At 32.5% G+C, this 15,728-nt stretch overlaps 1 protein-coding gene across 5 annotated transcripts in view; it reads right to left on the reverse strand.

Moving 5' to 3' along the window:
* NIPBL (NIPBL cohesin loading factor) overlaps nucleotides 1-15,728 on the reverse strand; it is a 204,388-nt gene that overhangs the window by 82,663 nt on the left and 105,997 nt on the right. For 4 of the 5 annotated variants that reach the window (XM_037128962.2, XM_053657314.1, XM_053657315.1 and 1 more), the window contains one exon: nucleotides 10,381-12,006. The exons of the other annotated variant lie outside the window; for it this stretch is intronic. In XM_037128962.2, coding sequence (XP_036984857.2) covers nucleotides 10,381-12,006 — 1,626 coding nt within the window. The remainder of the gene's footprint in view (nucleotides 1-10,380; nucleotides 12,007-15,728) is intronic. 5 annotated transcript variants of the gene reach the window in all.

Here is a 15,728-nt window from a genome sequence, read left to right on the forward strand (position 1 = left end):
TTATATATTAATAATATATAGTCCCACTATGTGTAAATAAGTACACACAAATATTAAATATCCTGTTAAAATAATACTTGGCCAATTTCATGTTATATTAATAAATACTGGATAAGAGCTGGAGAAATATCATATTCACCTGTATATAACTTCAACTTTGTATCTATTATCAAGCTCAGCAAACTACAGCCTGCAGGATCAAATCTGTCTCTCCACTTGTTTTGTCTGTTTGTTTTAAGATTTCACTTATTTTAAACAGAGAGGAAGGGAGGAAGAAAGAAGGGGAGAAAAACCACACATCAATGTGTGGCTGTCTCTCACTCACTCCCCATGGGGAAGCTCACTTGGCCTGCCCAGTGAAGCTGACAGGTCTATGCCCTGACTGAGAATCAAACCAGTGATCCTTTGGTTAGCAGGTCAGTGCTTAATCCATTGAGCCACACCAGCCAGGGTTCCACTTGTTTTGTATATATAAAGTTTTATTAGAATACAATGATAAAATCATTTACACTTCGTGGATGGTTGCTTTTGTCCTAATGTACAATGTTATGGAAAAGTGGCCCATAAAGTCTGAAATATTTGGGTGCTTACAAAGAAATTTTGCTGGCCCTTTATCTATATTATGTCATACTTTATTCAAAATGGAACACAGTGCCACCCACCTATACATAACTATATAACCTATATAGTTACATCTTGTGCAGTTCAGGTCATTGCAAACTGGTTTTTTTAATGAAGACAAAAATAACAAGGTGTTGGTTTACAGCAACTGAAAAAACACTATTATAGATGAAGCAGGTAAAAGAAAAGATTTTAATAACTATCTGCTTTTAAGTACCAAAATTTTGATATGAACGGCACTTTCTATGAGGCTACCAAGTTACTATGAGAAAGAACTAGAAGAAACATGCTTTCTAGGAAGTCCATTATGTAAATGACAATTTACTACTACTTAACATAGAAAGTAGAAAGCAGGGATCAAATGATCCTTTCCTTGATATATGTATATAGAGAGAAAAATCAAAGGTAGAAAGCACAACCTAATTTTATATCTGAAGGAATTAAATAAAAAAAAAAAGAACTAAGCCCAAAGTTAACATTAGTAAGAAAATAACAAAGACCAGAGTATAAATGAAATAGACAAAAAAAGAGAACAGGTCAACGAAACTACATTGCTTGAAAAAAAAAAAAAAAGACAAACCTTTAGCTAGATTTACAAAAAAAAGAGAGAGAGAGAGAGAGACAGAGAAAGAGAACTTAAGTAAAACTGTAAATGAGAGTACACATTAAAATGGATATCAACAATACAAAGGATCATTAGCAACTACTATTAGCAGTTACATATCAACAAATGGGACAACCTGGAGAAAATGGATATATTCCTAGAAATATGCAACTTACCAAGATTTAATCATGAAGAAATTTTTAAAATCTGAACAAATTACTAGGAGATTGGATTAGTAATTTTAAAAAACCTCTTAATAGGGGCAGGGGTGGGGAGAGATGTGGCCAAACACAGATAACTGTACCTGAACAACAATAAAATTTAAAAAATGGAAAAAAAATAGCAAACAACTACTAAAACCTTTTAACAAAGAAAAGTCCAAGATAAAGTGTTTTTACTCATAAGCTCTACCAAACATTTTTTGAAAATATTTAATATCAATCCTTCCAAAAAAATGGAAGGAACACATCCATTTAGAAAGCCAGCATTATCCTGATAGCAAAAACAGGAAAAGACACTATAAGAAAAGAAAATTATAGGCCGATATCACTGATGAACACAGATCCAGAAACCCTCAACAAAGTATCAGCAAACCGAGTTCAATAATACATTAAAAGGATTGTACAGCATGATTTAAATGGGATTTATTTGAGGGATGCAAGAAACAGTCAGTATCTGCAAATCAATCAGTGTGATACATTACATTACAAAATAATCAAATCATATCAATAAATGAAGAAAAAGTATTTGACAAAATTCAACATACTTCATGATAAAAACTCTCAACAAAGAGGGTACAGAGGGAACAAGCCTCTTCATTATAAAGACTACCTATGACAAGCACACAGTTAACATCACTCTCAATGATGAAAAGCTGGAAGCTTTTCCTCCAAGATCAGAAACAAGATAAGGATGCCACTCTCGTCACTTCTGTTCAACATAGTACTTGAAGTCCTAGTCAAAGCAGTTAAAGAAAAGATAGATATAAAGGCATCCAAATTAGAAAGAAGTAAACTGTCTTTATATGCAGATGACATATTATACGGGAAACCCTAAAGACTCTACCAAAAATCAGTTATGTTTTCATGCACTAACAATTAATTATTGGAAAGAGATTGAGAAAAAAATTACATTTACAATTGCATCAAAAAGAATAAAGCAGAAATAAATTTAGCCAAGGAGGTGAAAAATCTGTACACTCAGAACTGTAAGACACTGATAAAAGGAACTAAAGATACAAAAAATAGATTTGAAACACTGATGTTGTTAAAATGTCCATGCTACCCACAGCAATCTACAGATTCAATGCTATCCCAACCAAAATTCAAGGTATTTTTTCCACAGAAGTAAACAAATAATCATGAAATTTGTACAGAATCACAAAATAGCCAAATAACCAAAGCAATCTGGAGAAGTAAAAATAAAGCTGGGAGCATCAAATTACATTACAAAGTTGTGGTTCCCAGAACAGTATGGTACTGGCATCAAAACAGACACATAGACCAGAATAATGGGATGGGAGTAAAAGACAGAAAACTGTACTTGAACAATAATTAAAAAACAAACAAAAAACAAACCAAAAAAGACCCCCAGACACATAGACCAGAATAAGCCCAGAAATAAACCCACACATATATGATCAGTTGAATTTCCCCCAAAAGGAGCCAAGAATATTCAATGAGGAAAGGACAGTCACTTCAATAAATGGTGCTAAGAAAAACAGACAGCCATATGTAAAAGAGTAAACTGTACCACTATCTTACACCACCCACAAAAAACAACTCAAATTGGATCAAAGACTTGAACATCTCTGACATCATAAAACTCCTAAAAGAAAACATAGGTGGTAAGTTACTTGACAATGGTCTTGGCAATAATTTTTTTAGATGTGACACCAAAAGCAAAGGCAACTAAAGCATAAATAAACAAATGAGACTACAGTGATCCCTCACCTATGGTGGGAGTTATGTTCCAGAGACCCCCTAGATAGGTGAAAATCCGTGAAGGAGCAGCATTATATTTGTTTTATTATTTATGTATATTTTAAGGCTTTATATACCCTTCCCACACTCCTATAAACTTTTCCCACTCTTTTAATAACCTTTTCCACATTTTTATAAATACTTCATATACTCTTAAACCTATGTAATTTTAACAACATATAAAATTCTAAATGGGTACTCACCAGTGAAGTATAGAGTCATCCCTTGCTATACTGTGGTTCACTTATTGTGGCTTCCTTGTATCACGGGGTTTAAAAAACCCGCAATATAGCAAGGGACAACTGTACTTCAAACTAAAAATCGTTTGCACAGCAAAGAAAATCACCAACGAAATACAAGGGAACCTACCAAATGACATAATACTACAAATCATATCTGATAAGAGGTTAATATCTAAAATATATAAGGAATCCATGTAACTCAACAATAACAGAACAAAAACAATCCAATTAAAAATGAGCAAAGAATCTGAATAGACATTTTTGCAAAGATGACATATAGATGGCCAACAACTACATGTGAAGATGCTCGACACTCAGGGAAATGCAAATAGGAACCATGAGATATCACCTCACACTGTTATAATGGCTATTATACAAAAAAAAGAAAAGAAAGAAAGAAAAAAGAAAAAGAGAAAAGAAAAAAGACAATACATAAGAAGTATCGGCCAGGGTGTGGAAAAAAAGAAACCTAAGGCACTTATTTGTAGGAATGTAAACTGGTGCTGCCGCCATAGAAAAATAAAGATTTCTCAAAAAATAAATAAAATAAAATAAAAACTGCCATATGATCATGTAATTCTACTTCTGGGTATATATATCTGAATGAAACCAAACGACTAAAAGATACCTGCACTACCATGGTCATTGCAGCATTGTTTATAACAGCCAAGATGTAGAAATAACCAGTTATTTAGTTCATTGATGAATGAATGGATAAAGGAATGTGGTATATATACAACAGAATATTATTCAGTCATCAAAAAGGAGGAATCTGGGCCATTTGCAACATGAATGGCCCTTGAGGGCATCACGCTAAGAGAAGTTAAAGACAAACGCCGTATGATCTCACATGTGGAATATAAAAAATCCAGATTCATAGAAAACAGGTGGTTGACAGAGGTAAGGGGTGGGTGGTGGGTGAAATGACCCAACAAAAGGTACTAACTTCTAGTTACAAGGTAAGTAAGTTCTGGGGATGTAACATACAGCATGGTGACTATCGTTAACAGTACTGTATAGCATATTTAAAATTGTTAAGAAAACAAATCTTACAAGTTTCTGTCACAAGAAAAAATTATAGCTATGTAAAATGTACTGAATATTAACTACATTTACTGTGGTAATCATTTCACAATACATACATACATGTATGTATTGTATGAAATAGGAAGAAAACTGGTTTCTCCACTTTAAGGGTAAATGAACCAAGGCTTTGAAAGGTTATGATTTGTTCAAGAATCTGACTCCAGTGCTCTCTGTACTGCAGTGTACATTGGGCTTATTAATAAAGAATTTTCAAAAGTAAGTCCGATAGAAGAGAATGCCAAACCTTGTAGGTAAGGGAGGGGATCCATAGTACTGCTGAGCCTTGAATAACAAAGATTTGAACTGTGTGTATCTACTTACATACAATTTTTTTTTCAATTGACCAGCATAATTCACCTGACCCATACAGTTCAAACTTGTGTACTCAAGGGTCAACCCTGTGTTTGGGAATCTATGTATGTGAAGGGGTAGACTGTAGCGACATGCACATTTTCAGCTGCACAGTGGTGGGCACCCCTAACGTTAATTTGTTCAAAGATCAACTGCATATTTTATCATATTATATTATATACTACTATAATTCTGTATATTGTATATTATATAGTATTACTCTAACACTATAACTTCTCTTAGTCTAAAAATGTTACTGAAACCTGCCCTAAGAGCTTGATACAGATATCAAGATAATGAATACTACTTGATATACTATACCATGATATATTATACTATGTATTACATTATATATACTGTAATACATTATACTATATAATTGTTACTACAGTAATATATTAACTAATTATATACTACATTACATTATAATATCAAGTAGGTATTTATTATTTTAATATCTGTATCAGGACCTTACAGGGAAGGATTTTGTAAGTTATTTTAGAAAAGAGAATTCTGTACATTTGAGTAATGACTATTTCTTCATAATCAGGAGCAGGTTCTTTCAGAATTTTTTGCTATCTTCTTACCCCTCAATTTACAAATAGGAAAACCTTTTGGAAGCTATGTCCTCAGACTGGCTTGAGATACGGAATGGAAAGGAGAGAGAACACCATCAGCATACTTTAACACATCTAATTTTTATGAAAAATTTCTATTTAATAAACCGCTTTAATATTAATATCAATTATCTACTAAGCAAATTTTGGACCAAAAAATTATTCATGGAAATCATGGACAAAAATTTTCAAAATACTGCTGGGAAACCACACTCACCAACAGCTAAGTATATATTAAGCAAACTTTTATAATAAATAGTCTGTAAATATTTTCTAAAGATATTGTTGCTAGTAAAGCCTTTTCTTTTTCTTTTTAAAAAATTATTGTTCAATTACAGTTTTCTGTTTTTTACTCCCACCCCAACCCACCCCTCCCCAGTGCTCCCCACCTCCCTCCCATTTCCACCCCCCTTAGTTGTTGTCCATGTGTCCTATATACTAGTTCCTCTAAATCCTTCCCCCTTTCCCCTTGAGATTCCCTCCCCTCTCCCCTTTGGTCACTGTCCCCTTGTTCTCTATTTCAGTGTCTGTGTTTTTATTTTGCTTGCTTGTTTATTTTGTTGTTTAGCTTCCTGTTAAAGGTGAGATCATATGGTATTTGTCTTTCAACACCTGGCTTATTTCACCCAGCATAATGCTTTCCAGTTCCATCCATGCTGTTGCAAAGGGTGGGAGCTCATTCTTTCTGCTGCATAGAATTCCATTGTGTAAATGTACCACAGTTTTTGGATTCATTCATTTACTGATGGGCACCTAGGTTGCTTCCAACTCTTGGCTATTGTAAATTGTGCTGCTATAAACGTTGGGGTGCATAGGTTCTTTTGGATTGGTATTTCAGGGTTCTTAGGATAAACTCCTAACAGTGAAATTGCTGGGTCAAAGGGCATATTCATTTTTAGTTTTCTTAGAAAATTACATACTGTTTTCCATAATGGTTGTACCAGTCTGCAATCCCACACTAGTAAAGTTTTTACAAAACTAAAATAAAAACTTCAGCTTTTTCAGAAAAGTATTTTATAAAACTAACCAAATCAAAATAAATTTCCATGGAAACATTACTAAAGATTTTGAATATTACAATCATATATACTTTACCAAGAATTCCTCAACTTAGGAATTCATAAATGATGCCAATAAGTCACTCTCAGAAACAGTACTTTCTCTCAAATTTTACAGAAAGCTAGAGTCCTAAATGAAATCCAACTAGACTGTTCAGTGCTACATAAAAGTCAACTAGCTAATGTACGTTAGTGATCAACATTTGGCAGTGTAACTGCCACAGTAATAACTGAGGTGAAATAAAGGTCCCTAATAATGACTAAAATCAATAGCTAATCAAATAAGCACTATAGTTAAAAGACTGTAATCTCAAACAGCTGGTGGTATGGGATATTTCTTGAAAGTAGTGAGGGTAAATCATGGAAAAACAATATAGTAGTTGGAGAGAAACAGGGGAAGGAAGAAATAAACGTGATTTCCTTGGATATTAAGTTAAGCTATTTTGAGACACTGGAATGTAAACTATCAAAATCAGATTGTTAATGTATAATTACTGACACCAGGCTGCTAACAACACTTTTAAGACATGTTAATTGATGATCATGACAGTCCTAAAGATCTCATGACTTAGACATATTGTACATTAGGGTATAGTGGGATGATATTTTTGGTAAAAATATTTTTACAATAAAGATATCATTTTTGCATTGAACATATTTTAACAAACAGATACTTTTAAAATGTTAAAAGTTTTACAAAGGTTATGTTGGTTCCCCAACTTCATTTTTCCACTTGGCAAGGAAGAAACAAGGTGATGGTTAAAGACTGGGAAGATGACAGAAGCAACAGATTAGAACTGATACTGAGCCAATTTCATAATAATTATAGAGCAAAATTAAAGTAAAGAGTAAATTAAACAGACATGAATATAAGTAGGTCTCCTGTGGACCTTAATACAAACCAAACAGTTGATGGGGTCAAAGGATTTTTACAAAATTTGAAAATTATGTAGCTCTTGAGATAGAGGGTCTACTGATGGAAGCGTAAAGGATGAAAACACAATTTTAATTTACACACAAAAGCCTGTTCTGAACATGGTGGCAATATAGTCTCTATTCATTAAGTAGGCATTTAATATGCTCTTATTATATATTAGGTATTATGCTAGGTACTAGGGATACACACACATACCCACAAAATCAAATGTAACAATGTCACTTTACATTTAATATGTTCACAGAAGACAAAAAATAAGTAATCTACACCAGGAGTCTTACATCTATGCCCTACCATTCACAATTTCCAAGCTTAAAGCATATTCAATGAATTTCAAGTTACTCTAAAGAATGAATGTTTTAAATACGAACATTAGGTAAAATACTTGAAGGATGAAAATTTATGGCTCTTCTAAAAAAAAGAAAAGACTACCAAGAATTCTGACTCTAGGAATTAACTACAAAAGTATTCCAGCATTAATTCAGTCTAATTCCTTTACTTAGAAAAACACCAAATTGTCAGAATAGGTGATTTTCTGTGACTCTCCAAAGTAAGTCCCAAATACAGTGTATTAGAAAGTGTCAGTAGTCTACAACAGTGCATATTAACTTTAAAAAAAATCCACAATATGTAACGCTACAATTGCTAACTCAGCAGCAGAGATCTGAAATAAAGCCAAAATTAATACATTACTAAAAATAACAGATACCAATTCTAAGGTATAAAGCCAAAAAAATATCTATATGCTATCATGAAATAAGTATTGAAATGTTTTTCATAAAAGGTCCACTTATAGTTGCAGATATTAATGTGTATGTATATACATATACATGCACACACTACTCTCACAGGCAGACACACCCAGATTGCCTACTTACTCATTAAAAGAACATATCAAGTATATGTATTTGTGTTAAAAGTACACTTAGGAGAAACAAGGATTAGTACTAAAAAGTTTACATTCACAGGCACTGAAATTACATGTAAAAAAAAACAAACCAATGGTAAATAAAAACAGCAGTTACTAATTAGGAGCTATATTCATTTGTTGATGTTCAGTTGTAAAGATTCTTTGTTAAAACAGAGCTTAGAAAGCAAGGCTAGCATAAGCTGACAGAGGGCAGGGGAGAAAAAGATGGTCCAGATCAAAGTACAAGAGGGTACCACTTTCCATCTGACCTTTCTAAAATTGTATAACTATACTCTTTAATATATATACATATGTACCACTTCCAAACTTTCAAACAAAAATTTTTAAAAACAATCTTTATCTAAAAGAAAACAGTTATAGCGATAGCCACTACATTCTAACAGCCTCTTTCACAAAAAGATGCACTCAAGTTAGATAATAAAAACTGCTTATTAATTAAAACTGAAGTCATTTTTTTGTAAGTCTGACTGCCATAATTTAAAATCTGAAAGTTTCACTAAAAGAGTACAAATATTAGCAACTCAAAAGCAATCTCTTTCACTTTTGAAACAAAAAACCAAATAAAGTATGAAAAGTAAATGTTTAATGAAGACCAAGTAAGAATAAAAATAGATTAGTCATGACAAGTCACTTTTTTGAATAGAGTTTTTAGTAGTAACACTATGTTTTCAATAAGCTTTTTTTGATAGACAAGGCACACAGTATTTTACAAAAATAACCATTACACCTTCTATATCTCCTAATATACTGCAGTGCTATACAATGCCACTTTCTGTGAGGATGAAAATGTTCTCTACCTGTAGTAATAAGGTAGCCACTTGCCACATGTACCTACTGAGGATGTGAATTTTAAATTTTAGTTTAAACTAATTTCAACTTAAAAGACTAGTGAAGCTAATGACTATTGTTTGAACAGCACAATTTTAAAGTTTCATATATTTTTTTATAAATATAAATCTTAAGTTCTTACTTAATGAGCTTCTTTCACAGAATTAGAACTCAAAAATCAAATATATTCTTCTATTGCCTAAAGAACTATATCTCAATCTATTTACATTGCATGGGCTAAATAAATTTTGCCACATAGCATCATCAAAAAGAAAAACCCGTGTGTGTGTGTGTATACATATGTATACACACACATACACATATATACACGTACACACACATATATGGTAGTATACAAAGGAACACAAAATTGTATTTTCTGCATAAACTGCTACTTTATTTTCAGCACTCAAGACCTTTTTATCCCACCCCCTTGGAAACAATACCACCTACTCCAGTAATTGGAGAATTAAGTCAACAACCATGCCAAAAACAAAACAAAAAAACCCCACAACCCTCACAATTATTTAACCCAATTTGAGGTAAACACTATTCCCTATTACTTTTTCCACAGAAAAGAGCAAAACTACATATTTTTAAAATAAAATATAACTTACCACCTCCCCTGCAAAAATAAACAACCCCTTATATAACTTACTAAACTATAAAAAATTCAAACTATTCATCATTAGTGAACTCAGAAAGAGGTAAGAAAACAGTATTGGGACACTGTATAATTCAATTTATTACCTCACAGAATGGAGTATCTCTACAGCCAAAACAACTTTTTAAGAGTTGTTAAAATACAACCATTCTAATCACTCACTTGATTGACAAGCAATTTTCAAAAAATACCCTAAATAACTGAATAGCAAAAGAACTTATCTCTGTGTACCAAACAGAAAAAATTATGACTACAGTGAATAGTTCAAGTAGGAGAAAAAAAATTCGAGAACTTTTTATCTCTATTACTGAAAAAAAATTGTTATTTTATATAACTGTTATCCTTTCATGTAGCAGTGCTTGAATTTTTGTAAATTTCCCTTTTTTCAATCCTTCATAACCCTAACACTTAAAGTAAAACTGATTAAAATACAAATGACATCAGTATAATTATTCTTACCTTTATTTGACTTTGATGGTTTATTCTTGATAGGTTTAAGGGAACTTCTTGATTTATCCTCTCTATCTTTAATAAGTTTCTGAACGTCATCCAAAGACAGTTTTTGTAGGACAACTACAGGCTTAGCTCCTTTATTTAGGTCTTCAACTAATCCCATTTTTTCTACTTTGTCTTTCTGTTCTCCTTTCATTTCCATTTTCTTTGTCTCCTGAGTAATATTGCCATCTTTATCCCTCTTGATTTTTGGAATGACAAAATTTTTCAATGCACCAGACCTGCCCCCCAACAAATAACTTGGAAAGTCTGCCTTATTATCAGGGTGTGCTTTATTACTGTCTACTTTACTCTTGTTACCCTCTGTCCTTTTGTCATCTTTACTGTTTGGTGATTTGAAACCAGGCTTATCAGGTCTTGACTTATTAGAATCTCCTTGTTTAACACGAGGACTGTCAGGCCTCGATTTTTGCTCCCCAGAAGATGGTCTTTCCCTCAAGTCCCCTGATTCATGTCTGTGTTTTCTTTCTAGTTTATCAGGTTTTGAACCATCAGATTTAATGCCATGTTCATTTCTACTAGAAGATCTCAGTGTTTCTGGTCTTCGAACCCTAGACTGATCTCCCCGATGTCGGTCTGATTCACTCCTGTCATCTGATTTTTGTTTACTATCATGGTCACGTCTTAGTGACTCAGAAATAGATCGTCCATCAGGTCTCTGCTTTAAGGCTTCAGCTCGTTCTGATTTTAACCGAGGTGAATCAGATTTTATATCCTGTTTATGTTTAGACACTTCAGGTTTTTTCTCTGTTGATGGCTTTCCAGAATCCCTCCTATTTTCGTGCCTATGTTTTGGTGTTTCAGGCCGACCTTCACTTTTTTGCTTTGGAGTTTCTGGTCGGCCCTCACCTCTCTGCTTTGGAGTTTCAGGATGCCCATCGCCCTTTTGTTTTGGGGTTTCAGGACGCCCATCACTCTTTTGTTTTGGAGTTTCAGGTCGACTTTCACCCTTTTGCTTTGGGGTTTCGGGTCTTGACTTTGTTGTTTCTGATCTGCCATTATTTTGTTTGTTGTCGTTTGGTTTTGTGTCAGACAGTCTATTTTCATTCTGTTTAGGCTCAGCTGTGTTGCTCTCACTTTGTTTGGATTCCATAGTTCTGCTCTCATTCTGTTTAGGTTCTTCTGTTTGTGTCTCAATTTTAGTTTCTAACTTACTTTCACTTGGTTTTGTCTCCACCAATCTGTTTTCATTTGGTTTAGATTCTGCCAATCTACTTTCATTTTGCTTTAATTCACTCTTTGAAAGCTCAGGATCAGACTTTTTTTTAGGAGTCTCAGGATGGTTTTCTGGTGTAGGTTTAAGATTTCCAATAATATCTTCCTGAAGAACAGAAATAGGTGCATCATTACATTGTTTGATTTCTTCAGGTTTTTTTATGGAGTCTGAATCCTGAGTTACAGAAGCCTGAGAGTCCACTCTTCCTGCCTGATGAAGATCAATGCTAACCATTAATGCTGGCCTTGACCCATTTCCCGTAGAACCCGTCTCCTGAGAAGCTGGTCTATTACCTCCTGTAGCACCCCCAGCCTCCTGTGGGTAAGAATCTTGTTTTCTTTTTTTCAAAGGCTTATCTGAAATTTAAAGATAAATATTCAGTATCAGTAATAGACATATATTCTTATCTTATTAAAAAACCATATGGACTTTGACTATTTTTTAAAGTCATGTTCTTTTTCAATGTGGTGAATGCAAATGTCAATACACATATATAAAAGAGTAGGCAGGAATGACAGTACTTTTAAAGCAATGTTTAAAAAAATCCAAAGTTTCCTCTACCTCAATAAATATTAGTGACTATAGTATAAGAAATTTAACAGTATACTTGTTGAACATATAAATAAGCCTAAGAATATAAAATAAATGGAACCTAATACATTAAATACAAACATATTTTTGTTTGTATATGTTAAATATAAACCAGATTCTTTGTATCAACATGGCAACCAGTTATAAATCATGTATTCTCATTTATGAGCATTAAAACAGTTAACCAAAAACTATAAACAGCTATAAATCTGCTAACACACTAAATAGAAAGTGTTAACAATATATAAGTATGGAAAAAAGGAACACCCAAGAGAAAACAGAAATCATGTCAATAGGAAAAAAAACTTCCACAAACAAAGGCAGTAAAAAAAAAAAGTTTCTTATTAACCTTTGATCCAGGATTCAAATTCTTAAGGTGTCAATAGCACAAATGGAATTTAAAGCTAACACAGAGAAGTATATTTAAAATAAGGTAACACTGTAAGTATAAAAATAAAAGCATGTAAGAACTTTCTAGATAAAATTTTGCCTTAAGCAATTTCCAGTGAGAAAAAAATGCTTTAGCTTTTCAATGTATACTTCTAGGGGTCTATATCTTGGCCTCAGTAACACATTATTTACAGTAATCTGAAATGTAAAGATAAAAATACACACCCACACAAATCCACAATAAAATGTCAAGGAACTGTGAATGGTTGTGTATTTCTGTGCATAATTTCATTTAGCTTAATAGGCTGCTAGGTCATTTTCTATAAATTAAATCTCTAAACGATTCTTGGAAATGATTATATTACAACACAGTAATCCTGCTTTAATATTTACTTACTACATTACCTGGCTATGTTCTGGCTATGTTCTAAGAGTCATTTTAAATAATTTTTACAGGAGAACTTCTAGATTGTTATATAGTCATTAATGTGTTATCTTTTAAGCAAAACAGCATGACAAGGATAAAAGTCAAATTGACCACTAGACTAACAGCCCCTTCTTGTGAGGAAATCAAGTTTTGAAAAAAATTTTTAATGGCAATGCTGCTTTTATAATGCCCAAGATCCATTATTTTGTTTTCAAAGTAACAAGTAGCAGTTCATCCAGCTCTAAATCTAATCAAATATTACTAAATATTACTTCAGATATGTGTTGGTAATTTTATAGAACTGAGTCAATCTTCTTCAGTTATTCAGAAATCAGATCTACCATTGCATATACTGCATTTGCAAAACAACTATGTGATAACACTGTTGTCGTCGTAGTAGTAATAATAAAGTATATTATCATTAGACTGTTTTCCCTAATTAAAACCAACCTGGTAAAAACTTATATGAAACTTTTTGCATCAATGCCTCAAAAAAAAAACCACACAGAATAATAAATTTATGTTTATGAAATTTTATTTTTTAATGTTCTGCCATGTGAAATAATCTTTATACTTTGCCACAGGGCACACCCAATAATTATTACCTCATAAATAGGGTACTTTATCACATTATACTTATTCCTTAGACCTTTATGATAAGAATTTAGAAATGTAAATAGTGTAAGTTTTTTATAATTTTCAAAAATTATGCTTTGTGAAAGCTATAAAATGGTAACCTAAGCACACTTAAGAGCTATAACTACAATGTTTTCCAGAAATCTGTGGCTCACCCTTTTATTAATATAAGCAATCTGACTTTTAGGAAAACATTAAAATATCTTGAAAGGTAAATTTTAAAGGATTTAAGTGTTTATAGATCATTTACCTATTTAGCAAATAGCTTAATTTCAAAGAAATTATGTCTGATTTAGTTATCTTAAACTATAAATGCTATAATCATGTATAATAAAAACTTCTGAAAGCATTGCACAAGAATAATGCATTAAGATTGGGAAAGATCTTATAATTTGCTGCACTGTGCATGAAATATTGCTAAAGAAAGCTTTAATTTTTCACCCATGAAAAGTACTTCACCTCTTCTGTAAAACCGGGAAAAATTCCATTACTGCTACAAGTATTCTTGTACACATTAAGAGAAGGCAGGTTCGGATTCACTGATTCTAATTCAGTTCCGATATGAACTTACTCCTATAAAGTGGCTCTGAATCTGAGTAAGTCACTTTTGTCTACCCACTTCCTTCATCAGTCTTCATTACATCATAACCTCCAACTAGTTAGGGAAAGCCAACTCTATGAAGAAATTTTAATTTTTTAAACACATTATCTTTAAGCCCTGTTTAGCATTGGGAACCGTAAGATTGGCTATCAGAATGCATATCTTCCTGAAGATAATGCTTACAAAAAGATATAATTTCAAAACCAACAACACTTGCCATCCAGATGCTAAAATTCTAAAAATAAGATCCAGCCCTTAGAGAAATTTTGAACTTGATTATACTTATGAGAAACAAAGTATATCATTTGCTTAAAACTACAAGTGATAAATGAAAATACTTAGAAGTAGAAAGCACAACTGTACACATAATAGCCAATTATGAAAAATAAAAACATCCCACCCCTGAAAATTATTCTATTCCTGTTCAAAATCCCTCTCTCTTATTCCAAATGACAGTAGGTAATAATTTTCTTCATATACAGGTTGCAGTGCAAGAATATTATAACGTTATAAAAAAACATTAGTGTAGCTAGGCCATTCCTTATACTTGCTAACATGGAAAGTGGACCTTGGGAAAAGGTGAAATCAGGCAAAGATAAACAAAGAGACCCCTCTTTGACAAAAGAAAGCAGGAGTTTTCAGCACATGAAGGAGATATTAATGTTTATGATAGGTTATTCCAGAAGCAAAGATAGATAGCCTTTAAAAATTAATTTATATAATTACAGATGTTAAAATATAAGCAAAAGACTGAGAAAAGTCCTTCAGAAATATTATAAAATATTAAGTTACAGAGAATTAATCTATCAGTATATATAAAACTGTCCAAAGAAGGAAGAAGAAGATAAAGGGAAATAAATATCCAGCAGCCAAAAAAGTGTCTTCTATGTGTGGAACACAGAGGTACATTAGCTTCTACCACAGCCCAGGTAAAATATTTCTTGAGAGTACTCTATCCTCTTTCTCGAATTCTACAATTATCAAATAACCATATTTCTAATCTTACAAAGTAAGATTTTAAATTCCTAGTCTGTTGAAGGGAATGATTCTCCCATGACAAAAGGATATAACAGGAAATAAGCTCAGACCCTAGAGTAAAGATCTCAGTAAACCAAAGTAGTCTTGTTTGGTCCTTACCTCCACTAATGCAATGGTTATTAAAAAGCAGTGCCAAACCTTAGAATATAGTAAATATTAACTTACTATTTACTCCTAAAATGCAGCGGTTACTAATGATAAATTCATTTCAAAAAGTATTTCATCTCTCAAGGGCTGACTAAAAACCATCACTTCAGAAAAATTTGTTTTTATTTATGGCCTCACCTACAACTTTTCAACAACATATCAAACATTTAATCTTTCCAAAATCTCAAGATAACTGCTTATATATAAAAGACTATCCCATCACACAATGCAGAAACAGAATACAAAAT

The sequence above is a fragment of the Artibeus jamaicensis genome, unplaced genomic scaffold (genome assembly GCF_021234435.1).
Source record: "Artibeus jamaicensis isolate MK-2021 breed Jamaican fruit bat unplaced genomic scaffold, CSHL_Jam_final scaffold_369, whole genome shotgun sequence".
In the NCBI taxonomy this organism is placed as follows: domain Eukaryota; kingdom Metazoa; phylum Chordata; class Mammalia; order Chiroptera; family Phyllostomidae; genus Artibeus; species Artibeus jamaicensis.